We start from the raw sequence: 27,756 nt of genomic DNA on the forward strand, positions 1-27,756 counted from the left end.
AAAAGTTTAACGACTTCTTGTTGATATATTTTATACGTAGTAAATATGTATTTCACACGTTTAATTGCTTTAATATTATACAAAATTAATGTATGCTCATACACATACAGTAGTTATCTCGTATTATTAGTGAACTCATAAATAACCAGGAGGAAGTGTCCAGTTATTTATAATAAGCGGTTGAAATGTCAAGTCGGTGCACTGTTATGATTGTAATAAGTCAATGCAATATCTTACGGACATGTAGAATTGTTGACATGTACGTACCTAAGATAAGACTAGATAAAATTTGAAACAATCACTTTGTAGATAGGTCTTTTAACATAAGAACATAATAGCTATATGTGCTTATGTTTAAAGACTGTAAAATAATCCTATGTAGGTAATATTACGTATAATTTTCCCATAAAGCACGTTAAAATTGTTGACACAAGCCACGAACTGATTGTCATTCCGACTCGTCACAGTCCACGAATCATAAATAAATCAGGCGATTCCCGTAACAATGGCGGACAATGGTGGAAACCGGGCAAAACATTCATTAAAACGTACGAAATATTATGATAACATAGGTATAAGCAATCGCGAGCACGGACTTGGGCCGAAGGGTGTAATATTTCGGCGGTTCCGTGGGAATCTGCCGAATCCTACACCAGAACAGGTGACACCGCAACAGAAAAGTCCGTCACGATAAATGATTATTTAGTATCTAAAATTTTTATTATTGTATACAGGTTGGCCAATAAATAAGTGTATTCCCATTGCCAGGGAAGTTTTGGGATTATACTGAGCAACTTTTACTATGGGACCAAACACAAATCGCGAAAAATAATTATACCCTCCCATAGAAAATGGATCAGACCAAAATGTATAAAACAGCCAAATTTTTTTTCGGGATTTCGGGGTTGTAGTAAAAGTTGCTCAGTATAATCCCAAAACCTCCCTGGCAACGGGCATGCATTTATTTTTTAACCACCCTGTATATGGGCCTTAGTTGCCTGAAAATGAATGATTTTGATTTGATAACACAGTTTCACAGACATGACAGTCCGCTCCATCTTTCGACTTTTACAGAACCCTTTACCACAATACAAATATTAAGTAAGTATGTACTTTTTTCAAGAGACATATTATATGTTTTGACTTAAAACCACTTTTTTTTCAATGCAATACGTTTCCTAAATAAAGCCCGGTTTTTCGGGGGCGATATATTACCAGTGCTAGTGATTGATTAAATACCTTCTCAAGTATGTATGTATGTATGTATAAACTCTCAATTGTACAAAACACAAATTTATGGCACAGGATAGGCAGTACAAAGGCGAACTTATCCCTTTAAGGGATTTCTTCCAGTTAACCTTCAACGAACGACGAACGAGTCAAGTGTTAACGAAATCCATAACAAGCCATTTCTAAATCATAATAACACATGTGACTGCTATTTTGATATCGATTAATAATAAGGACATCAGCACACTATGTACGTAGAATTGATAATTGTTACGATAAGTAGCAATCGCTAAACAATACTTAGAACTATAATAGATAAGCATCTGCACCAACAAACTTGATCAAAGATTAAAGTGTACACCTGTTAAATATGGGAGGATATAGCAGATCGTTAATTGTTTGTAAACGTTTATCAATAATTAGTAGAGCAGTGTCTTTTCAAAAGGGCTTAGTTTTTGTATGTTCATTAGAGAAATAGGCCCTTTTCAAAATACTCTCTTCAATAATAATCCAAATAGGGCTATGAACTATGAAGCTTTCAACATGGATTACAATTTTCAAATAACTCGATGATGTCCTATTGTTTTATAACTATGATTGCGGATTTTAGATTATTGCAGTTATAATATAACTTATTTACAGTTTTTGGTTATCCCTACCAAGTTACCACCTACTTTACACACTTGTAACACGTTTTTAGATAGATACTTATATTTAAATAATTGATGTTGAAGAAAATATTCACGTACTTACTTATAGGTATATGTAGTCAACATAATTTTATTTATGTGTAGAGTATACTATTATTTCTGTATAGAGTGTACTAAGGAAGACACCAGCTAGGTCAAACCACCTGCGGATATCCCACAACCACCACGGAATATTAAACCATTCGACTCTGAATCCAACTCGCACAGCTGTGGCACTAGGGTCGTAGCAAATTTTCGCATTCTAATTTGCGCATTTTACAGCATGTTACAACCTAGAAATGATATAAAATATACTCTGTCAAGCCATTTCCGTCAGAAGAAAGGAGCGGCAAATTTAAAAAATGTAGGCGCGAAGGGATACCTTCCCATAGAATAAGTTTTTGGCAAAAAATTCATTTTTGGTACAAGTTTTTATCGCTGACTGTACTTTTCTTACGACAGACAACTAATAGGTACTCATCGAGAAAATTCTAAAAACCTCTAACACAATTAAATTGCGTTGTTTCATCCCAGAGTTCCTATGGCCACCTCCTGTCTCCATCATCAGATCAGCTCGATGGTACCATAATATTGCATTGTCATCCGATTTATACATGCATGCAAAATTTCAGCTCAATCGGAATCCGGGAAGTGGATCAAATTAAACTTGCAAGATTTGATTACATAGTTACATACAGGTCGACCTAATAAAAGCTTGTTAAAAAAGCTTGTTTAAAATTGAATATCGCGCCTTTTTCTACTGACAAACTTGTTTGAGCGGCTATGCTAGGTATGGGTATATCGTCACATGATTTGAAGAATCAGTTCTAATCGTTAAGTTTCTGCTAGTATCCGTCTAATTTAAGTTCCTTGACACAATATGGAAACATCAGCATACATGTCACTGCAAACTTAAGATGAATTGCATATGCTATAGTAAATGATATTTTCACTGCAGAATGATACCTAAGTACATAAATAAAATTATGACAAGAAAAAATAGATTTAATACCAATTCTTGCCGGCGACACAACAGAAGATCCATACAAAATCAGTAGCCAAATTAAACTCACAGAATTGCGAATATGTGTGACGTTATTCGCATTTTATTTCGCAACTATTCAAAAACACTTCATCCCTAGTTGTCACAACGGTCACGTACGGTATACATATGGAAGTTCCATTGAAGCGATCTGCTTTTCAAATTCCCGTGTGCTGTCTGGGAATACGCGGGGCAAGATCTCAATTCCAATACAAATAAAATCGTTGATATATATGTATTATGTTAGGTACTACATAATTCTTGAATGTTGTATGAATAATTCTATAGTGACCTGTTTTACCTGCCCTTAAGCGCACTTCTAGTATTTTTCTATAATGTCAATCTCACACAGCATTACAATATTATCTGTGGCTTCCAGTGTCACTCATTTGATAAACATTATTTTATCATAGCGATACGATAAAAAAAACATGTTGGCCTACGCATTTACATAGATAAATAAACAGATACATTTTGCGTAATACCAACATAATCTTTATTCTTACCACGAGTTTGACACTGACATTATTTGCTAGCGTGTGCGAAACTTACTTTCTATGCACCTCGCTCGCACTGGCATATTAGTGCGAGCGAGATGTATAGAAAGTAAATTTCGCAGACGTTAGCGAATATGTCAGTGTGAAACTCGTCATTGGCAATATTTTAAACTATCTGCGACAGAGATACATAAGGTATACCGTTTATCGTAAAGTTATACCGGTTAAAAAAAAACCTAACAAAAGTAAACTCCAATTTTTCTCTTAATAATCAGGAAATAACTATAATGATTTTATTAAGTATGTTTGTCTTGTATTTTAAAAGTCTCGATATTGCCTGCACGTGGTGTTCTTTAACAATGGTAGGGGAGCGCAAGAGGGATTTTTGTGTTTACTCGAGCGCGTCAGATTAAGATATGAGTGATATCTTGCTACCCCGTGTAGTCTACCTTTACCCCTTTTAGCTATCTATGTTGAACCCTTGGTTGGTGGGGGGTTAGTGGGGGGTTCAACAAATTGTTAAGCAGATTGTGGATTTGGTCATATTACTCCAAATGAACGCTATAATTGCGCTATTACTAAATCTGATAATTATTTGCACGCATTTCCTTAATTTGACGGTTACAATGTAAAAACTAGGCGTCAAACTTGTGTTCGTCAGATTAAGAGAATGCCTACAAATAAGTGTTATATTAAGTTATAGAAAAAATATAGCATTAACGTGGACAAAAACGACCAAACCCACAAGCTGCTTAACGATTTTTTAACGCTCCACCGACCTACCGAAATTTAAAAAAAATTGTAGACGTTTTCCGGCTCGCTGGAAAAAAAACTTTATATAACTTTTTTTCTTCTTATCATCTAATATTTCGATTCCAATAGGTCTGTACGACTCTCGAGTAAACACATATTTAGCATCGTTGGCTCCCCAACTACAATGTTGTAAAGGTGTCATGTTTTATAGCGGCAAGTGAATTACCAATCGGCCTTGATCGGAGCCGATCGGGGGCGTTCGGCGATCTATCGCCGATCTACCGTGGGCGGAGGCGCCGGCGCAGGCAGGTGACGTGCAATATGGAAAAGGCTGTGGGTTTGTATCCAGACCTGGGGCCTGTTTCTCAAAAGCTTGTAACTTGTAATACAAGTGGAAGTCCCTTTCTAACAAAAGCTGTCAAAAAGTGACATCCGCTTGTATTACAAGTTACAAGCTTTTGAGAAACGGGCCCCTGCGATATTTTTTTAACTAAGTGTAGTGAGTGTGTCGGTGGTGGCCTGGTGGCCGAGTGGAGCTGACGTCCGACTTTCAATCCGGTCGCGGGTTCAAATCCTGGCTCGTACCAATGAGTTTTTCGGAACTTATGTACGGAATATCATATGATATTTACCACTAGCTTTTCGGTGAAGGAAAACATCGTAAGGAGACCTGCATACATCCGCGAAGAAATTGAAAGGTGTATGTGAAGTCCCCAATATGCATTGGGTCAGCGTAGGGACTGTAGCCCAAACCCTCTCATGCTTGAGAGGAGGCCTGTGCCCAGCATTGGGACGTATATAGGCTAAATTAAAAAGTGTAGTAGAGGTATCTTAATGACCTTCAAGACTTTCCTGCCTGAAGTTTACCCTTTGGTAAAGGCATCGTCGCGTCTCGCTCTTGTTAATATATGTACGGACAGTGTGAAATGCACGCGCGACTGACACCATTTAATTGTTGTATAATACATAATATATATTACAAATGTTATTTACTCTTTATATTGTTTGTTTTAAAAGTCACACAAGAGTAACATTGGAAATTAAATAACTGCTTACAAAAAAACATAACAAGCTAATATTGTGTCATTTTCAAGTAGTAAAACCCACCAATTATTTCATAAAGCAAGGCCTAACATAATAGTAGTGAAGTGCGAATCTATCATCGGTTATTATCATTTTATTCAGTAAAATTAATAAATCAAGCGCCGGCGCCTGTATATCAGAGTAGTTAGTAAACAGAAAGCGCACTGTAAGGTAAACGTACTAGTGCTCGACATGCTAATGCCCAATAGATGACACGTTGCTGTCACCTCTATTGACAATGACTTAAGTTTCAAAATGACATGTACTGGGACCGCGTCGAGCACCAGTATGTTTACGTTATGTGTAGTGAGATTGTATTGAAATATAAAATTGTAATGAAACCTTAAAGCCAACGAAGCCACTTAAAATTACAGGTAGAAAAACAATGCAATTTCGCCAAGTCATTTAAAAATATAGGTTGGTGAGCATCATTTGCTTATTTTTAATTTGATTTAGGTAGTTTACAAAAAAAAAAAATCGGCCAAGTGTATCGGACTACGCATAATGGACTACGTCGGACTACGTCTATATATAATTTGAAAAAGCTATTTATATACAAGCAAAAGAGCGTGTACCACCGCGGGTCTTACGTCCTTTAAAATCTTTAGAGAGAAGTTAAAAAAAAAAAAAAAAAAACTCATTAATGGCTCAGCTCATCATGTTTAAATAAATTTTCGTGAAAATAATTTATTCCGTTAATTTTTGTTTATTCTTCGATTCAAAAGTTAAAGGGGGACGGGCATCTTTTTGGACTTTTGTAGCGATTATTTTCAAGAGAATTCACTTAATTGAGTTAATTGTAATGACACCTAAGTTATGCTAGTCCAAGATACGAGTAGTCGGAGTAGTCAGCCTGAAAAGTTTTACCTAGGTACTGCCTTATTTTGAGGTAAACTCTCTGTTTGTTATTCTGTGCACCGGCGCCCGCGCCGGGCGCTAAGCCGCTATAATTACAGGGTGTTTAATGATATGCTTGGTTATGCTAATCCGAGACACTCGCTCCGAATGAAGGCTTTCGTCATGCCTAACTGCTATTAAGAAATACGTAAACTAAATGACTACATTAGCAAGCCTGGATGTGTGAACATGAACATTAATGTTATTATTTAACTGACAAAGTTATAACACTTTAAACTCTCGCGTTTTGTACACATATTTAATTACACAACGGGTCTACCGCGATATAATTTCGTTGTTTTTACCTTAAAATTCCGACGTTTCAGCTGAGTTGCACCAGCTGTGGTCACGGAAAGACTCTAGTCAGTCTTTAAAATTCATTTGTTTACATTACATGTCCATCTTGGGGTCACAAAGTTACAAATTTCAACTTAATTGTTCCAGTAATTTCTGAGAAAATAGGCTGTGACAGACGGACAGACCGACAGACGCACGAGTGATCCTATAAGGGTTCCGTTTTTTTCCTATTGAGGTACGGAACCCTAAAAATACAAGTCCTATAAGCTTTTAGAAATCCAACTAGCTATATAATACTGCCTTTCCACTGAGGCAAAGAAACCAGCAGAGTGGAGAAGAGAATCAATGCTATTGGTTGATTTCCGCACGTCTCCTGTCATATCCCTCTCATCTTAATGGAAAGGAAGCGTAAGACAATTTTGAATTAAGAATACTTTTAGTAGTAGGAGTAAACTCTTTATTGTACAAAAAGACTTATTAAAAATAACATAATATTAGTAAGAAGTACAAAGACGAACTTATCCCTTACTTTTTCACCCACTAAAAGTTTTAAATAAATGACACAAAGATAACCAGCATAATGAATCAGGCCACATTTCGCCAGTTTCAGCGTAACCTGACTCACAGATATGTGTACATGATACTGTATGGGTACCTACTCGCAGGAATACTGCGCCTATCCGGCGGAATGTACGCCCGTGTGACGTGTGATGTGAGTGTGAGACATTTACGAGTATGTACTAGTTCAAGTGTATAGTGAGATGGGGAAATTTATGGGAAATCCCCAAACTATAGTTCGTTTTTTTAGCATTAGAAAAAGACTACGCGATCTTGACTTGACGCGAATTGAAAAACGCTTTTAAAAAATCAGTAACTAAATATTACTTAGTTATGAAAGCAAAATAATGTAAATAATCGTACCTTTTTTCTAATGCTAAAAAAACGAACTAACTATAGTTAGATAAAAAGTAATCGTGCATAACATCGTCTAGGGCCGGGTCTGGTCTGCGATCTGGCGCGAGAATGGAGTCAAATTTTATATTATAATTTGGCCCTTGAAAAAGATGAATGTTATTCTAAACTTAAAATTTTAAAAGGCCCGTTCAAATTTTTAAACAGTGCCATCGCGTGAGTTTAAACCTAATACCTAAAAATAGCTGGTAAATCAAAATTCATCTAAAGAAAACCCAACTAATTCGGTCGATCTGTTTTAGGTGTAATTAGGAGCATTGGTTCAGTTGATTAAGAAATGTCAGTTAATAAGCTGTCATTTTACTATTTTTAGTTCTAGACTAGCAACCCGCCCCGGCTTCGAACGGGTTATACACCTAAACCTTCCTCAAGTATCACTCTATTGATAGGTGAAAACCGCATGAAAATCCGTTTGGTAGTTTTTGAGTTTATTGCGAACATACCTACATACAAACAGACGCGACGAAGGACTGTGTTTTATAAGGTGTAGTCATAAATGTATTAAGTACGAGTAAGTAATACAAATTGACAATTTCTATTGACACATAAACCCAAAGTAAACAGTAGCGTGCGACCTTAAAAGTAATTTAGTTGCAAAACAAAGATGGTATCTTAGCGTCTTCCATATCGGCCCGACCTTGCGGACGTCGCAATTGTTGCGAATGCTCTATGTAAATACTAGTTGGAATGTGGATTTTTTTTAGTAGGCGAATTTCTTGTGAGTCGGAAGCACTTAGGCTTTTCAAAAATTGAAAAATCTAGATACTTAGATATCTATCAGTAGCGGTGTATAAAAATATTAGTAGGCATGCCAGAGCTAATTGGGCCGTTTTAGACACTATTAGCTGAGGAAAAATGCTAAACTGCCTGAAAATGTAACTTATCAAATTCAATTAAGTGGAAAACATTTTACCGAATTGAATTTTAGTTTCGAATCTAATATTAGCGTCGCCATTTATCGCCTCCGAATAAAAGGCGAATTTTTAAAAGATGAAATACATTTTCCAAGATGGCTGTGGTTTCTTTTGGTCCCCAAACGTCGTTAGGTATGATCTATGCCATAGACTCCATGGACATGAAAACAGGACCTTTTTTATAAAATTTCAGGGCTGTTCTAGAGATTTCAAGCTTTGTACTATTTTGATTGTGATATTTAATTTTATAGATTTAACTTTTATCAGCAGACTTCCCTCCATCTTAACGTCTGTTACATCTACTTATGTAAATAAACGATTACCCAACACTGAAGCCTGGTCAGCTCGCCAGGTGCACGTTGACAGGTACATAAGTATCTAATTTAAATATTGTTTGGTTTCGTCAGTCTCAGAGTTCCATTCATTCATCTAATTAGAGTTTAACACTCATCTACTCGAAAGTTAGGCGGAAGAGATCCCTAGGGATAAGTTCGCCTTTGTACCACAATTTCTGTAAATTGAACCTACTACTATTAATTTCCTGGTTTCCACTTCTGTCAGCAAACTTTACATCTTAACATCTGTCAAATCCACTTATGTAAATGAAGGATTACCCAATACTAAGATACTGAGGCCTGCAACTGGTCAACCAACAGGTGCACGTCGACAGCTACATATCTAATTTAAATACCGTCGGGTTTCGTCAGAATCTTAGAATGACATTCTGCTAAACGCCTGTCGGATTATCTTGGATGATTTATAATTGATTAATTTGATTACTTAAGAAAACTAGTTTTAATATTAAGCCGCCGTTTCCAGATTAAGGTAGGCTTCAATTAGTCTTAGTTGGTTGCAACTTTGCTGATTATATCATATTTATTATCGATTTTTGACATAAGTGGGACCAATCAGACTAAACACTTTTAAACAAAAACTTTGATTTCTATAGTTGGTCAAACCAATTTGTCAGTCAGTAAGAACCAGGAAAACTATACAAGTCTAGCACCCAAAAGAAAAGGATATACTCATACTAGTGTAAGACAAAGATAGTATGATTCTCTCTGTCTATGATTGAAATGAGACAGTTCTTTGACAAACTATAAATCGGTTCAGAAATAACGAAGTTCTAAGGTAACAGCAGGAATAAAAAAGATACAATCAAATTGATAACCTCCTCCTTTTTTGAAGAATCTAAAGGAATCAAAATTAAATTAGGACATTTCTACCTTTCTCTCTTGCATTTATTAGAGTGACAAGGGTATAAAGGTCGCACTACACTGGTTCACCTCACCTGCGCCCGCGCATCTAATGCAATACCAGGCCAGTTTGCCAATCTGTACCTACTGAACCAGTTCGGGGGTCCGTGGGAGTTGTTGCACCCGAACTGGAAAACTTACTGGTCAATATTAGTATATTAAATACTAGCATCTACTCGCGACTTCATTTAACCCTTAAACAGGTTGTGTATCTATAAGTACCACATAGCAAATGATTTTTTTTGGTGAGCTGAGTAAATACAACGACTGCAAAATGCCATTGCCGTAAAGTCTATTAAGTGGGTTATATCGGAACGTAAAAAAATTACAGGTGTCAAAACAAATTTCTTTGAAAATTTAGTTGTCAAATTCAAATCGACAACAAATGGCAGTTTTTGTACGTTTCTCCCGCTGTATAAGTTCGCTACGCCGAAAAAGTACTGTAAATATTTTGTTTTGTATTTTTATGGTAGATTATTAGATAATGTACGTGTACTAATTCATAACTTACCTTAGTTATTGTTTTCTGATAAAATATTCGATCTAAAAGTTTGTGGTTCGTATGAAACCTCTGCCCGTCTGGGGCACGTTCGAGTGATTTATAAGTGGCCTCTGCCCTGCAGGGAGTTTACATGACATTTAAGGGTAAGATTCATTCATTACTATGAATGAACCATCATAGTACAAAAGTAATATACTTTCCTTTGGTTTTTAAATTAAATATTTATTCAACGGTCAATCTTACGAGCCACGACATCCATGCGAGCCAAGAAAGTGCTGGCAGTTAGTGCATTTTGTGACGCAAGTGTAAATGTGATGTGCACATGACTTGCTCTTAAAACTACTCTGTATGGCTAACAAGGCAGTGGCCATATAAGGACCACGTAGCACCATTGGTCACGAGCAGTGGGCATATAAAAACCACCGGTTTTTTTTTATTGAATTAGAAGTAATAAAAAAAAACAAGAAATTACTTTTCATTTTAAGCTATTACCTACCCGAATCAGTAATCAAAAGTATAAAATGCGTCAGGCCTGTTTAAGGGTTAAAACTCAAAACTATCCTATGTCCTTCCATCCTATGTCCATCCATATGACCATGCCAAATTTACTACGTTTTAAGCGTGAAGAGGTAACAGACCGACACACGGCCCGATTCGAACTTTAAAATACGTTAGTTAATAGATCTAGAAACGATATGGATTAGATATGTCAGTGTCAATTTTTTTTTGTTTTAATTTGTATCATTTGTGTGAGTCAATCGGTCCTCGCTAGAAATACGGGCGGCCGGTTGCTCTTTGTCGGATAGAAGCTATATGTGATGTGTCTAATAGATGAATATTACTGATTTGCTGGGGCAGGAAATTCATCAAACAAAAACGTCACTTTTGACACTGACACACCTAATCCATATCGTTACTAAATCTATTAATTGACGTATCTTAAAGTTCGAATCGGGCAGAGCGTTACTTTTGCATTAATAATATTAGTACGGATTAGCCCAAACTTAATTGTAATAAAATTTGTATTTTGCAGAAACCATCAGCTTTTGACAGAACTCACTCAGAAGGTTTAAAAGTAGAGTGACTTCTACTATGTACAGTCGCCATCAGATATATCGGAGCGGCCAAGGTGCTCACAAATATCGGAACACGCCTCTATTGTCAGGGCGTTAGAGCGCGTGTTCTGATATTGTGAACACCTTGGCCGCTCCGATATATCTGATGGCGACTGTACCTAAGTTATTGGCCACTAAGTAAGTAAGTAAACACTTTTTTGTACTAAAATAAATAAGGATAATGGTTACATCATATAAATCATAAATGTGTAGTACAAAGGCGAACTTATCCCTAAGAGGGATCTCTTGCAGTTAACATGCCTAAAGGAGTAATTATAAAGCTACTTAATAATAAGACTTCATTTCAATTGGCTTGTTTCTTTCGGATTTGTTAAGGGTGGCTAATTACTATTTAGTGGCCAATAGCGGTCACCCTATAAAGTTACCGACCTTGATCGAAGTACTGACTTAAAAAAAATCTTATCACTAAAGTCGGTGGATTCTATAACTTAAACATTAATCACAACCCAAGCGGATGTCAAGCCATTTCCTTACGCTGCGCCACTTGAAAATGGGGCCAAGAAAATATTATCATATTTATATTATTGATAAGATTACAGGCGTGTTTCATTAAGAGATAAACTGATAGGTCGTCCCTATTGATTGGTTATCGAGTTTATTGATAAACTGACAATGATAGTGTGGAGTTGCGATATTTATTTATTTACAAACAGGATATCTATAATAAATCTAAGACACTTACCCGACACAAAGCGACGCGAGTATCCAATCTATCCAAGAAATTGTCAGCATTGATCCTAAGCTCGCGACAGAGAATGGTCAGCCACTCAGCCAAATCCTCCTTCATGGCGTAAACGTCCTCAGAGGACTTCAACAACCTCTAAGCTAATAAGACTACTTATTTTATAGCAAGTCTATAAAGATCTTTATAAATCTAAGACACTTACCCGACATAAAGCGACGCCAGTATCCAATCTATCCAAGAAATTGTCAGCATTAATCCTAAGCTCGGGATAGAGGATTGTCAACCATTCAGCCAAATCCTCCTTCATGGCGTACAGGTACTCCTCGGAGGACTTAAACGGCCTGAAAGGCCGCGCCTCCAGGAGGACGGCGCCTGCTGACGACATTTTAGATGGACATTGGCTCTGGAACAAGAGAAAAAACACTATAAGGCATTTATTTATGACCACCAACTTACAGAAGTTAGTTAAAGATGTTTCTAACATAAGTAAGCTAGGGATAAATCCATAATATGACGGACATTTATTTGTAAGGTTAATAGATAGGGTAGAAACATTGGAGCAAGAATAGTTAGGTATTTAAATAAATAAATAAATAAAATAAATATTATAGGACATTCTTACACATATTGACTAAGTCCCACAGTAAGCTCAAGAAGGCTTGTGTTGTGGGTACTCAGACAACGATATACATAATACATAAATACCTACTTAAATACATAGAAAACAACCATGACTCAGGAACAAATATCTGTGTCATCACACAAATAAATGCCCTTACTGGCATTCGAACCCAGGACCATCGGCTTCACAGGCAAGGTCACTACCCACTAGGCCAGACTGGTCGTCTATAATTATGTTTTAAAGTTTTTGTTGAACTTGTGCCAAGATTGACAGCCGAGCAAGTAAAAGACTTCAAAATTGAACCACGGGCGCAGCGAGTTATTAGAAAAGTGGAAACTAGAACGTTGCGAGGTTTCAAGACTCGATGGGGCAACAAACTTCTGCTACCAAGTGAAATACAAAATTTTCACCACAACGACGCGACAAAAAAACTAACTGTAACATTAGGTACAAATCAATTCAAAATACACACAAGCTTCAAGTATTCTTTATTGATCACTAAAATAGAAAATAACTACTACTAAAAAACTTACAAAACCAAATCTAATAACAATAAAACAATGACGTCTTAGTGATCTCTTCCAATCATTCCATTAGTAAGAACACCTCAATAATAATTTTAAAATATTATAAATGACCTAGCCTAAGAAGAAAAATAAATAAATGATAATTTCAAAATAAGAGGCGTTTAAACCCGTTTATTATCTACACGTGTTTTCGTCCTCCTGATTATGAAAAATCGCGACATTTGCCACCCGAATGTTGTCAAGCGAACAATTACACTGGACAGGAGCAATTGCCACATCCATCAGATTCAAGGGTATCGTTTAAAAGTTAACGAGCAATTACCGTTAATTAATATCATCGTTTCGGTCCGTGATTCTATTCCACGGACAAATATTTGGTTCAGTAAATCGAAACTCAACAATTTCTATAGTTGAATTATCGAGAAGATGGAATTGCATTTGTAGTGGTTGTATGCTGATAGTACAAGAAAATAGAAAATTCAAATATAGAATGCCTGTTGTTGGGGCCTAGGCTCCTTTCTAGGTAGTGCAGGGATGCCTAAGAGGATCTTCAATGAAGACTTGTTATTTTAACTAGTTTACAAAGTTTTATTTCCAAGATTAAATTAATACAATACAAGTAAGAGTTTGTCGTTCAACGTATTTTGGAAGATTGCCGTTGGTTGCTGTCGGCGGACGTTATATACCAATCCGATCGTTGCCGATCTTCGAATTTCGGACGCAATCGGCCGTCCATGACGTCACACAAGATGCGTTCTGAACACCTGTAAACAAACAATACTACTACATATGCAATTCCACGCTCTCGATGATTCAACTTATACTTATGAATCGTCACGAAATCAGAAATGAATGTCAAATAAAGACTTGTATCAGACCCTTAGCCGTCCACTAATCAAGACTTGCAAAGACAAAACTTGGATTTGGAATAGTGTTTCTTTACAAATATATTTTAACCCGATGAGTCTTCATTTTAAGCCAAATTTGAATGAGTATCATATCTTATAGTGTCGGAACATGCTAACTCTGCACGCCATATGTAATGACAAATTTCTATAAAAATATGACGTTTCTAACGAAACTCCCTCACTTTGTAATGTTCAAGTTGGTGCAAGACTTACACCCTTATTCATAAACGCCCTATAAACCTCAATTAGCTAATAATCGTTTGTCCTTATCTGTCATTTTGACTTATGTATTTGTGAGAAAGGGATAAAACATAATTTAACTAAATCAGGCCCGTAAAGTTTTATGAATAAGGGGGTTAGAGTTAGACTCTATCTATGCAGGGACTCCCAGTCCAGTCTCTCTCTCTCCTTAACATTATTATTCCATCTGATTGTGGGGTCTGCTTTCTTGTCCTTTCTCTTCACTTCGCACGATCGGGCGTGTCGTCTACTGAAACATCGCAGGCACTCATGTATTTCGCTATGGTATAACTCCCAGTTCAGTCTAAGGTTTTTTGAAAGTCAGTTCTTATTGTAAAGAGACAGTTTAGCTGGAACATTTTCTACCTGTTTGTTTTATTCAGACCGTTTAACCGTGCCAGCTGAATAAGGAGTCAATTGGCCACGGCCGAAACAGGTGCGCGTGCGTCAGCCATTGTGCGCGGGAAAGTTGCGCCGGAGTTCATTTTGGCGCATTATGCATAGGGGAGTTGATGAAGACCTGGAGCCTTATTCACCACGGTGACAGGTGCGACAATTGTCGGCATCACTGTTACTGACGTAACAGGCCTCGCTACGGTAACCGCTTACCATCGGACGGGCGGTGTGCTTGTTTGCCACCAACATGTTAATTAAAAAAAAACTCCATTATATCGCCAATAAATAAGTTCTTATTTTGAGAAGCTAATGACAATTGTCACAAGAAACACGACAATTGTTACGAAATTCCGACAGAGAACTCATTTCCTGTCAAGAATTACCGAAAATTGTTTTAAATCTTGTGACAACTGTCATCACTCATCATCATAATCATAAACTTCGCAAGAGAAATACCAATTTTTTGCCGATATAATAAAGTTTTTTTTAATAATACAATGATGGTGACAAACAGGAATACGGCCCGCCCGATGGTAAACGGTAACCGTAGCTCATGGATACTTGTGACGTCAGCAAAGTGATATTTGTCGAATTGTCGCACCTGTCACGGTGGTGAAATAGGGGCCTGGAGCCTTATTCAGACTTAACAATTTGACACGGTTTTGATCTTGTTTTGACACGACCTTGAAGATTGATGAATGAAGTGAAAGTGAAGACAATGGTCGTGTCAAAACCAGTTCAAAACCATAATAGGGAATGATACGTATTCTAATTGTAATAAGTGTAATAACATATTATCAATAAAAACACTACTTCAACCAAAAACGTCACTTATTTTTGGCAATTCAGTTTGTAGGTATTTTATTTTTTCATGGTCGAGTCACTAGTACGGTCAGCCAAGTGGTCTACCACTTTTTGACTCTATCAATCTGATGATAGAGTCGAAAAGTGGTAAACCACTTTCTTGGCTGACTGTACAATAACGGCCTGATTCGAACTTTAAGATACGTCAATTAATAGGTCTAGAAACGATATGGATTAGATGATATATTATGTCAGTGTCAAATTTGACGTTTCTATAAACAAAAACGTCACTTTTAACACTGACACATCTCATCAATATCGTTTCTAGATCTATTAATTGACGTATCTTAAAGTTGAATCAGGCAGTAAATGTAGTGTAGGTACCTACGAGATAAAGTCCCGTTTCAGTTTAAAGATAGCACTGTTTGAACGTGTGTTTGTCTAGGCGTGAGTGGTGTGAATGACTAATGGGGGAAACTCTATACTTCTGCTTGTTTTACTTTTTGTGATATCTCAAATGGGGCGTTAAACGTAGCGGCGCATTTTTATTAAATAAATTTTAACCTCCCGACGAGTGGGTTCTAAAATTGGCAACTTAAGGGATGACTCACGTTAGACCGGGCCGTGTCCGGGCCGGAGCTTTCGGCGCTTACTTTTCTATGACATGACAGGTGATCAGGTGACTCTTTCCATAGAAAACGATGCGCCGGAAGCTTCGGCCCGGACACGGCCCGGTCTAACGTGAGTCATTCTTAAATTTAACCTGTCAAACTGACAAATTGTGGAAAAATAATTGTAAATCTCACAGGGAAGGACATTAAATAAGTGCAAGTACCCGGTATTGGCCGGTATTGACGTTATAAACTGTAAATCTAAAATCACTAAAATATTTTTATTAACGTTAAAACACACATTGTGATTTCCTGACAAATATAACATAAGTATATTATTTATGATTCTACATGAGACTATTGACCATACTAATGCTACCTTACAACGTATACGTTGACACGCCATTACGCCGAATGACCTCGTACATGATCTTATTGTGCCTTAAATAACCTCATTATAGTTTTTGTTTAGATTATAGTACACAGTAATTGTGTTTTGCAACCAGATTTGTGATCCAAATGAAGTCTTAGTAAAATACAAACATTTTTGCTATGACAATTTTCAGAGAACGTTATAAATTCAATCGAACATTAAAAATCTGATTAAATTACAATCATATTCGTCCTTAAGAGCCAACGGGAGTGGTTATTTCTCCATACAAACGTACTCCTCGTTTTCCTCCGTGGTTTTTGAAGCTAGAGCAATGATTTTTTCAACACAGATTAATATTGTCAATATCTGTGTCGGACCGTTTTGCTTTTTTTGATATTTTAGTTTTTTAAGGCGCTAGAGCCCTTCAAAAATGGCCAAAATGGCCTAATTGACTATGCCGCAATGAGAGGCGTGGCATTCAAAACTGATATCAATTAGCCAAAAAAGCAAAACGGTCCGACACAGATAATTTCATAATCATTTAGATTTCCAAATTTGGTCACGATTGGTTAAGTTTTGGAGGAGGAAACAGAGGAGTACGAAACCTCGATTTTTGAGATTTTTACGCAGGATTTTTCGCCTTGTCCTTATCGCACTACTTTTAGGTGCCGCTTCCGTTAGCGAGACGGGTATATTTACCTAAAATATTTAAAACTCAGCTCCTGTTTCGTCTTAACCTTATTTTAGTCAAGTCAAAAGTCACAGTTCTAATTTAATATAACATATCATTGGACCGTGGTTCGTAACTAAAAGAACTATGGACAAAAATATACGTTTATTTAAAAAAAACATCAACTAATTTTTTTTTAATAACAATGATGTTTATTTCACACGAAATAAATTCAAATGGTTTTGCACAGTTTTATGTATCTAGATTTTATCGTAGAACCTACATACATATATAATTTACTTTTAATTAGGTATACAACGAAACCTAGATTTTGACCAGGGTAAGAAATATAAATGCATATTATTTAGGTGTGTCAAGCAAAATTCCTTGTATGTCATATTTTATGGCACATAATTTCCCGCTAAGTTGACGCAACGCTCAGTCATGCAAGTATGCGCGGACTCACGGCGATGACACCACATGCAAACATTATTTCAGCATTACTTGTGCTGAAAATATTTCAGACATTCGTTGCTATATTTATATGTTATTTTTTTACTACTTAAAAGTTGGTGATGCTAAGATGTATGTTTTTTTTTTACCGTAGGTACAGTCAGCAGCAAATCTCTTAGCTTAGCACCCCTGCATTTAATATTATGTGTACGTAAATCAGTAAAGTTAGTATGTATTTTTTTTTTATCAAGAGCTATATCGTATAATAAATGTTATAATATGTATGTATTCATAAAGTGAGTTATAACGTACCAAATTCTCTGTAACAGGAAGGAAATTATTTATTATAACGGTGCTTCGTCAATTTTTTGGTTTACGATTTTTAATTGTTGACAAAGCATTACTTCTGTTAACAATTTTAGGAAAATATAAGGAGATATTATTTGTATTAATTGTGTTCCTAGCTTTTATTGTAATTTAATTAAAATTTAATTTAGTAACACATAATGCGCCATTAAGTACCAGTGACAGAAACTTGCATAATTATTCTAGAAAAATTGTCAATTTATTTTTTTCACCTTTTATTTTAACTTTTATACTTTTTTCAGATGGACTAATTATCCAGGAAAGTACCTAGCCCTTATATTATAAGTTAGAACTAAGAACAGCTGTAAAAATAAAACCGTTTAAAAAAAGTAGTGATATAAATGCATTTGTATTTGTATTTTGTATATTTATACTGCACAGTGTCTCATATTGGCAAAACAATAATTTCATTAGTCAAAATAAAATTATTAGTACAGAATCGAAAACTAATTAATTTATCTCACGTTGTCTCTATTAGCAAAAGTATAATCTCATTTGTCAAACTTCGCACTAATAACCTAGTGTCACATTTAGCAACACAAAGTGACATTACGTTCAGTGAGAAGCCAGCATTATGCGTGTGATGACAGACGGTAGGGTCAGCAAGACAATGGCCGGTTGCGCAACTCGCACGGTTGGGTGACTTCCGTTGTCGCCTTAAGGAACGATAGCAGAAAAATTGGTTTGTTTATGTTTGCAAATATTAAAAACAAAAATATTATTATTTTTGCTGGACATCTTATTGTGGTTTAACCAATGTTAATAGTTGGGTTCAACCAAATAAATAACTAGGTAATTAATTAATTAGGTATCCAGTATATTTAGGTAACAATAAAAAGTTCATCATCAATCGTAAATAAATCGAAATACATTTTTAGATCAATGCAATAGCTGGTAATTGTTAAGTTCCTTTTAAATTTATAGTATGTATAATGTATAGTTTTTAGTTTAAGCTTAATAATTTTAATAAATCTTAGGTAGACTTTACTCATAGTTTATATGCTGCAATGAGCAGACATTTCTATTGAATTCCAGAGAATATTCATAGGCTATGCAAAACAAAGACGATTTTATGTACATAAGTATATGTTATTCATTGCATAGTAACAAAATCTTTGACACATACTCGTACCAACACAACGACATACGGTGATGCATGTCCAGACTAGATGATACTCATTGACATAACATTGAATTATGATACTCATCTGACCCGATATAGATAAGGCGTTGCCTCAAAGGTCACCCACATATCATACATATGTGCGATGAGACATAAACTAGACATGGCGATAATATTTATCTATGTATATAAAACAGTTTCATTACATACATACTGGATAAAAATATACACCAAACCGTTGAAGATAGGTCCTTGAAATTTAAAACATATTTTATTCAAATATTGTAACACTCCACTAAGAAATAGTTTTTGAAAACCAACTCATGTGGGGGTGAGAATGAACTAAGTTGCGTGCGAAAGTTAGTACACAATAAATACATGGTTAATCGTAAAGTAAAAAAAAACCTGTAACAGAAAGTAAAAAGAAAGTAAATAAATATGTGTGACCAATTAATTATTATGTAATTGTTGACAGTGAATGTTTTCTATGAAATATTACACATTTCACTAGAGTTACTAATGCCATTGATAATAGTGTGCTTTGAGGTTACATCCTGATTGAGACTGTACCATAACCAGCAACAATCCGTCGCAAGAATTGGATTGTAAAGCGATATCCAAACGGGATGATCAAATCGGTCGATATAATGAAATTGGTGTCAATCTCCAATTTAATCACCAATTTTAGATTTATGGTGATATTAGAGCTCTCTAATTTGAAAATATGCCCCAAAACGAAAATACTGGCGTCGCAAATTGGTATTCCTGCGTCCGCACTTCATTTTATCGGTAATATCGGTCATTATCGGCGGTTGAATTCGGCGAGCCAAATTGGCGTTTGCGTCCGCACGTCCTGATTCCATCGGGCAATTTAATCAGATTGGCGAAAAATTGACTAGTCTGGATACGCCTTAACCTTAACTTGTTATCTGCAGTATCTGTATATGAGCTAGCGCTATTTATATGAGAATATATGTAGACTATTCTTATCAATACAATAAATTATTAATTATTATTTGTTATTAAAACATATGATATTGTAACACAAGTCATCTTAGGGCAATTAATTGTGTTTCCAGACAGAACTCTTGGTCGTTTTTCAATTCAGAGAGGCGTAAAGCGCGGAAATTAAAAAGGGGCAAAAGATACGGCACGTCGCGCGATGCTTGCGATGGAAGAAATTACTATCACACGGGTTTTTACTTTTTTATTATCAATTACTCTGAAAAAATATTACTGTTCAAATTTCTGGTGGTCTGATCCCTTTGCAATACCACTAGCTTTTTTAAATATACTAAAACTATGATATGCAAGGTAAGAATGAAACTGAACATAAATGAAATTTAGCCATGTTTTTGTGTTTTTTTTTCTATACAGCCAAAATTTAAGATTTTGGTTGGAGTCTGCCCTTGCAAAATATACTTAGTCTATTTTTTGTGTGAATTTTCTCATGGCATTAACCCTTAAAATGCGTTAGCACCCTCTCAATAAGCTTCTTGTCTCAACAATAGTGCTGCTGCCAGATGGCAAGCGTGCAAAATGGCAACATTTAGGGTAAACAGTATAAATCGTAAAAACCACTCATCTGATAAAAGCCAAACACAACCCTCGACAACTCTAGCCCCCTAAATATCATAACAAAATATGCGTAATACACTTATTAAAGAAATATTGGTTACCTTTATTAGACACCTTATTTATAATGGCTGACGACTCAATATAAACTGCAGGTTTTTGTAAAGTTACGGCATATTAGAAAAGTCTTGGATTATGTATGCGTGAATATTACTGCTGTTTTTACACCAAAAGATATTTTGTGTTATTTAAATTACTTACTTAAAACATGGTCCTTTAAGAAGAGGATATTTAAAAAAGAGGGGAATAAAACTTATGTTTAACATCAAAGTATTTTGAAAAACGTATGATTTATGACATGAGTAGAGATGGGTAACTACCCGGGTAAATACCCGAGAGCGGGTATTTACCCGGTAAATACCCGATATTTACCTACCCGCGGGTAAATACGCGGGTATTTTCGTTTTTCTTGTAAATTTGAATTGTTAAATGGTATGTGAGTATAAATAAGATTAATTTAAGTACTTTTTTATAATGTTACATAAAATGTATGTTCAAACTAAGTATGAAAAGGTTGCTATGAGATGAAGTTCGATTTTAACATATCAGTACAATTATGAAAATCGTGTAAAATCATTCCCTGGCTTCCGGAAATGTTTTAAAACGCTTTTAATATACATTAAAAAGATGAAAATAAAGACTACTTATAAATGATAATAAAAAAAAATTGTGCCGTATCACAACTTGGGAAGCTCATAAGTCAAATATAGTTAGTTTTAGGACAAAAATGTATATAACCTTTTTTGTAGAAAATTATGTCTACTTTAGTTTGTACATACAACACTTTTCGATATTAATGACAGATTCCAAGAAATATGAAAAAGTTCACTTCTACCCCCCTCCTCCCAACCACACCCCCCGCCGACCGCAGTTGGAATGTGTATTATCAACGTATAAGTACGATAATTTACTCGAATCTAAAAAAATACTCTTATGACGGCCTTTTTTTAATATTTATCAAAATTGTACTAAAAATTCCTTAGTTACAACTGCAAGTTTCACTAAACCATTTCTTTTTAAATAACACACAATAATTACAACCATTAACTCGGTTTATATCTCCACTTTAACACAAATCGACATGTGCAACAAGAAATGAATCTACCCGTCCATTTGGGTAGATACGGGTAAATACCGGGTAGATGGGTATTTACCGGGTATTTACCTGGGTGGGTAAATTGGGTAAATACCCGCGACCCATGAGTAACACTTTTCTGCTAACGCTACTCCTTTACTAGGCTAATCTGTTTACAGCGCATCACACGCACAGTCTATTTAAATATACAACCCATAAATCATAAATTCATCTTTAAACCCCACTGATAAAGTCGAAAATCAATTGGTAAAATAATCTTCAAGTTAAAAAATTATACACCATATGTTAAACAGACCAACACTGATGTCCTGTCAAACGAAAATAGGTGTTTGTGCTTTGAAATTAGGTTCTTAAGTTATTGTGTCATATTTATCTTAGTAACTTTAAGGCCAAGACAATAAATAAATATAATCTAAGGGGCGAATTCAAATATTAAATATTATACACAGTGGTTCCACAATCCTTCCCCAATTGGACAAAATAGGCGTAAACAAATTAAAATCACATTTAATTTAGCAGCTTTAAGAAATCTGACAGAAAATAAATACAAAAGTTTAAGGGAAAAGTAAATACTGTACACAGTGGTTCAAGTCTACCCCAATTGGACAAAATGGGCGTAAACAAATTAAAATCCCATTTATATGCTAAATCATAATTTAGAGGTCTTAAAGGTCCGTAGTATTCAACATCGCGACCCTTGATGGCGCATTAAAGATTTATGTGAAATTTATTTAAATTTTACTAAAGGGTGGTCCCATTTTCTGGGCTCATTATGGAGTGAATTGTTATTTTCATTGGAACCAATGTCGTTAACTACGGGAGTAATGGCAGATGGGAAAGTGCAGTATGTTAGGTGAATGACACTTTATTGTTAGAAATAAATGATGCATGAAGATTGAAGAAGGGTTTTAGTAGGGATTTTTGTAGTGCTCGACCGAAGTTTCGTTTTCAGTTTTGGCATAAAAATATTTTTTCGGTTCGGTCTCAACAAAAAACCAAGTGAATCTGGCATAATTCGAGCGAGTTCTGGTACCAAAAGTCCTTCTACACACGTTGCAATATATGACATGCGATTTTAGATAATTGTTGGCTAAGTAGGAGCAAAGAATACATTCGATCAATCAAATGCCGTATTTTTTAAATGCCGCGTGCGATTATCGATGACATATGAAGAGGCCATAACTGGCCATAAGCTAACCCCATACCGACTTGGCAGCCATAAAGTGTAGAAGTGGCATAAACGTCATATTTTTGGTTCATTCTCAAATTATATGACTGCGGTCAGACTCAACTCCGCAAAACTTTTCATACATTTAGTACGGTTTGACGGAATTTAGATGCCGACACAAATCTGGAGAATGACCCTTTTGTAGGAATTTCCCTTACTTATATCGCAGGGTTTTTTGTCGTTTGCTTAGTCTGTGAAGAGTTTAAATTAGTCTTCATATCCATTTAAGGCTGGTTCAATAGTCAAGGTAGCGGCATTTTTTCCAGTCATCATATCCAAATAAGTTTGACACCTCAATGCGATAAGGCACCAAAACGGTCAAGTTATAACGTTCTATCGATCACTCAACATCTAAAAATAATCATTTCCGAACGAGCCAAAAAACCTAACATACATCCGACAACCGACAGTCAAATTAAATTAGCAGTTTATCCTTCCGCGTACTAACAGCACTCTTTGACTATAAATGGACTGTATTCATTTGCAGTAAGGTTTACAAATAGTGGATAATAGTGGTAGAAGGAACTCGAGTTTTTTGAGTCTAAATATGAAGAACGCGATTCGTTTTAACCTAACTTTGCGCTAAAAAAGCTTGACTGAAAAGGACAAAATCCTCTTAATAAAGACTCTGTCAAAAAAATTCTAGTTTTTATCTAAATTATAAGTTAAGTAACTAGGCGTTTTTGTAGGATCTGTGTACCTGACATCTTAATTTTATACGATGCAATGCGTTTAGATTTTTTTTTTTAACTTAAATGAGAATTATCTAAAAATAAGGACTCCAGTCTCTACACAAGACTTTTAGCCTAAGTACTTTCCAACAGGTTTGAAAATAACTCAAGTGTAGACTTCATTAATAGAAAAACTGAGACGAATCTTAAAGCAGAGGACCCAATGGACTCGAGGGTTATCCAAAACTAAATAATAGTTTTAAGAAGTAACATATAAGTCAATGGTTTTAAGTGTGTGCTTAACTGATTATGGAGAGACTTTACATCTTAGTAATAACTTATAAGGTCCATGTTGAGATGAGACAACATGGACGGTATTATGCAAAAAGTTATATGCCTACAGGTAAGTAAAGTAATAACCTTTTAGTATTGACGTGTATATATTTACATAAGCAGAGAGCATGTAATGTGCGTGAAGCGTTATCGAGCGATGCGCGCGAGTGGCTCTTAACAAGATTATTAGGTAAACAGTTTAATAATAGAGTACACTGTACAAGTGGATTTACAATGTCGTTTTTATGTTTGAGATGTCCGTGGAAAATATTATCGATGGTCATATTTGTTTGTGTCATCAATTTCCTACGTAAAAATATGTTTAATGCACAATTATATGCCCAAAACCAGTTTTAGGTCTGAACTACTTACTTAGTCTGAACAAGCAAATGGGTCGAAAACGCCCTATGGGTATATGGGTTGAACAGTGGAAGTAATAATTGAATTATTCTTTTATTTTTTGTATTAATATGAGAATACGGTTATACAAATGATGACGAAACGAAAACTAGTAAAACTAAAAATCTAAAAGAAATAAATAAATATATTAGGGGGCCGTCTTACACAGATCAACCTAGCCCCAAACTAAGCAAAGCTTGTACTATGGTTCCTAGGCGACGATATACATATAGATAAATAATACTTATATACATAGAAAACAACCATGACTCAGGAACAAATATTTATGATCGTCACACAAATAAATGCCCTTACCGGGATTCGAACCCAGGACCATCGGCTTCGCAGGCAGGATCACTACCCACTAGGCCAGACCGTTCGTCAAAACAAATAGAAACACGGTAAAATTGTCTTGCATATCGGCATACACGCAATTATGCCGGTGCATTAAAAAGGAAATAAAACTAGTGTTTGCAGTCGTAAAATACTAAAGATTGGAAGCTATTTACCTCGGTCCATAATTATGGAATTTGCTTATCGTCTCGATTATTTATAGCCTCTGATACCGGCACAGCACAGCAGTCCATTGTTGTGATAAGAAAGAAATTCTTGTTGGTTTGTGAATGGTATGCTTTAGCTTCCGATTGATATTGGAGTATGGGCTTTGAATAAACTATTTATTAGAAATCCTTGATAAGCTATGACAGTTTGTATTTGTTAAAACAACGTTTTATTACTGAGACTTTCATAGAATATTGATATCTCTCATTCATTTCATTAGAAAGGGAGTTTCTTAAAGGTGTACGTGTGAAGGTTCGTTATAAACAAATCATATTATTTTGATGTATTGTTATAGGTACCTAATATATGTCTATTTTTATTGCTTTTGTAGTTTTTATTTTCCATATTATGAATTAAAACAAAAATCTTTTGTAAAAAGAAAACAAAATTTATATTTGTACCTACTTATTGGTACTGGCGTGGAGTGAAATGGCTCAGGATAGGGAAAACTGACGCTTTCTCGTGTCAGAAGCCAAGATATTATGTTCATAGTTTTATTTTGTATGATCAAATAATATGTTTAAGGAATACGTAATTGATAAAATGCAATGTATACAAAAATCAAGTCATCATCATCATCATTAAAATCTCTTTACAAAGAAAGAATGAAATATTTTATGCGTAAACACAAATGAGAAAATTCACAAATAAGAAAAACGTAAAAAGAATATAATGCCATGAAATGGCGTTATCGTAAACACAAATGTTTAAGTCACAGAATAAGTTGAAGTTTCAATTGATTATAAAGAGTAATCGGTAAATGAGTTAAATAGAGAAACAGTTTGTCCGATACAGCCATATCTCAAATGTCACCGCGAGGCTGCAGTACTTCCGGGCCGCGAGGTCACTCGCCAATATACGGCTATGGGTTTTAATGGAAGCATAAGAACGATTTGTCGAGGAGGAATAAAACGGCGAAATTTTTTTCAAAGTTTTTTTAAACTTTTTTACTGGGGTGACATATTACCTAAACTGTGTGACAAAACCGAATAAAGGGTAAGCATGAAAAAAAGTTAAAAAAAATATAAAATGCAATATCATATTTACATATATTTATAATCCGCCGATAGGTAGAGTTTATAAACTATACAAATTGTGTTTGTTATACCATAAGGATACTATTAAAATAATGAATACGATAATAATATTACGCGAAACATGTGGCTTTAATTAACTTTTAATGGAAACCAAATAAATTGATATTATTTTTATAAAAAAGCTTATGTTATCAATACTTTATGTTCATTTATTTGCATACTATATAATATCATATTGACATGAAAAGCTTGGCATTTCATTTAGAAATATCTAAATTATGATAGAGTCGGACCAAGAATAGTCTGCAGCGGATTTGATAGCCCACGCAGTGCAAGTGTCATTTATACGTCATAATTTCATAGAAGTTTGACGTTTAAAATAACACATGCACTGCGTGGGCTATCAAATCCGCTGCAGATTTTTCATGGTCTAACTCTAATTAGAGCTCATTTAGACGATGCGAGAACTCGCATGCGAGTTTCATTATATTGCGGGTTTTGATCGGCCGGTGTAATTGGACGTAACCAACAGTCCGCAATGTAACTTAAATTGCATGCGAGTTCGCTCGCCGTCTAAATCAGCCCTTATGTTAAGACCGTCTATTGTTACCTCAATCCAATTGTCTTTGTTTATGTTACTGTACATTTATTGTAAACTATGTGAGGTGTGCAATAGAGTATTGTATTATGCATAACATTAACAGCCATATTCGAACTTTAAGATACGTCAAATAATAGATATGGAAACGATATAGATTGGATATGTCAGTGTCAATCAAGTGTCAAAAGTGACGTTTTTGTTTGTAGAAACCTCACTTTTGACACTTGTTTGACACTGAAATAACCAATCCATATCGTTTCCATATCGATTAATTGACGTATCTTAAAGTTCGAATATGGCTGTAAGTTAGTGAATGCTCAAGACTTGCAGCTAAACCCGAGGACATTAGTAGATTATAATTAAACTCGGAATACCACGGGAAGTGTCGTTATAGCTATTCCGGGACATAGCTGAGGTTTAGCGCTGGAATATATCAATTCGAGACGTTGAGACATCGGCCAGTAAAAATACTTTTAAATTCAATCAAAAAACCGTTTGGCGTTTAGGAGTTTAGCTAATACTATAAAGTTGAGGCAAATTATGTATTTCTGAATGAAAAAAAGGTTGAACTGTATTAGGTAGGTACAGTATTTAAAATAGGATTATTGACCGAGTGTTAGCGAAGCTTCAGCTTGTGCCAAAATGCATTCGTATGTCCGGATGTTCTCCGCTTTACCATGATGTCCTTATTGCGATTCTGTTTAGGACCTAAACTGAATTGTCCGAAGCTTTATAAGTCGCATAACTCCGTCCCTTAGCAATTCAGTTTAGATCCTAAATAAAATCGCAATAAGGACATCACAGTAAAGCCCCAGGTCGCAATTCTCAACCGTTTTTCGTGAAATTTTGTGAGGAGGTTAAATTTTTCCAGCATAAAATATATTGGTTCAGTTTTGTTCGATAGCTCCACTGAACAAATATTCAAACATATTTTTATTAAGTACCTACATATGTATTCGATTATAAAAGTCTTGTGTTTACATTGACCTTCTAATCTTGTGACCGAGAACTTAATATTGATCTCAGTACATTAATTTAATAAAAAAGTAGTCCTACCATTCATTTACATAATCTAAAAAAGCAATAAAAAGGGTCACGAATTCTAATTTTATTTAGACGTTATTTTATAACGTAAGGGTCATCAAACAT

General features: G+C 35.3%; 1 protein-coding gene across 2 annotated transcripts in view; it reads right to left on the minus strand.

The window, feature by feature from the left end:
* LOC134799868 (GAS2-like protein pickled eggs) overlaps window positions 1-27,756 on the minus strand; it is a 288,568-nt gene that overhangs the window by 101,058 nt on the left and 159,754 nt on the right. The window contains exon 2 of one of the 2 annotated variants that reach the window (XM_063772278.1): window positions 12,156-12,356. In XM_063772278.1, the coding sequence (XP_063628348.1) occupies window positions 12,156-12,356 (201 nt within the window). Of the gene's footprint in view, window positions 1-11,950; window positions 12,065-12,155; window positions 12,357-27,756 lie in introns of those variants that run through there. The other variant, XM_063772279.1, reaches the window with a different exon arrangement.

The sequence above is a fragment of the Cydia splendana genome, chromosome 19 (assembly GCF_910591565.1).
Source record: "Cydia splendana chromosome 19, ilCydSple1.2, whole genome shotgun sequence".
Classification (NCBI taxonomy): Eukaryota; Metazoa; Arthropoda; class Insecta; order Lepidoptera; family Tortricidae; genus Cydia; species Cydia splendana.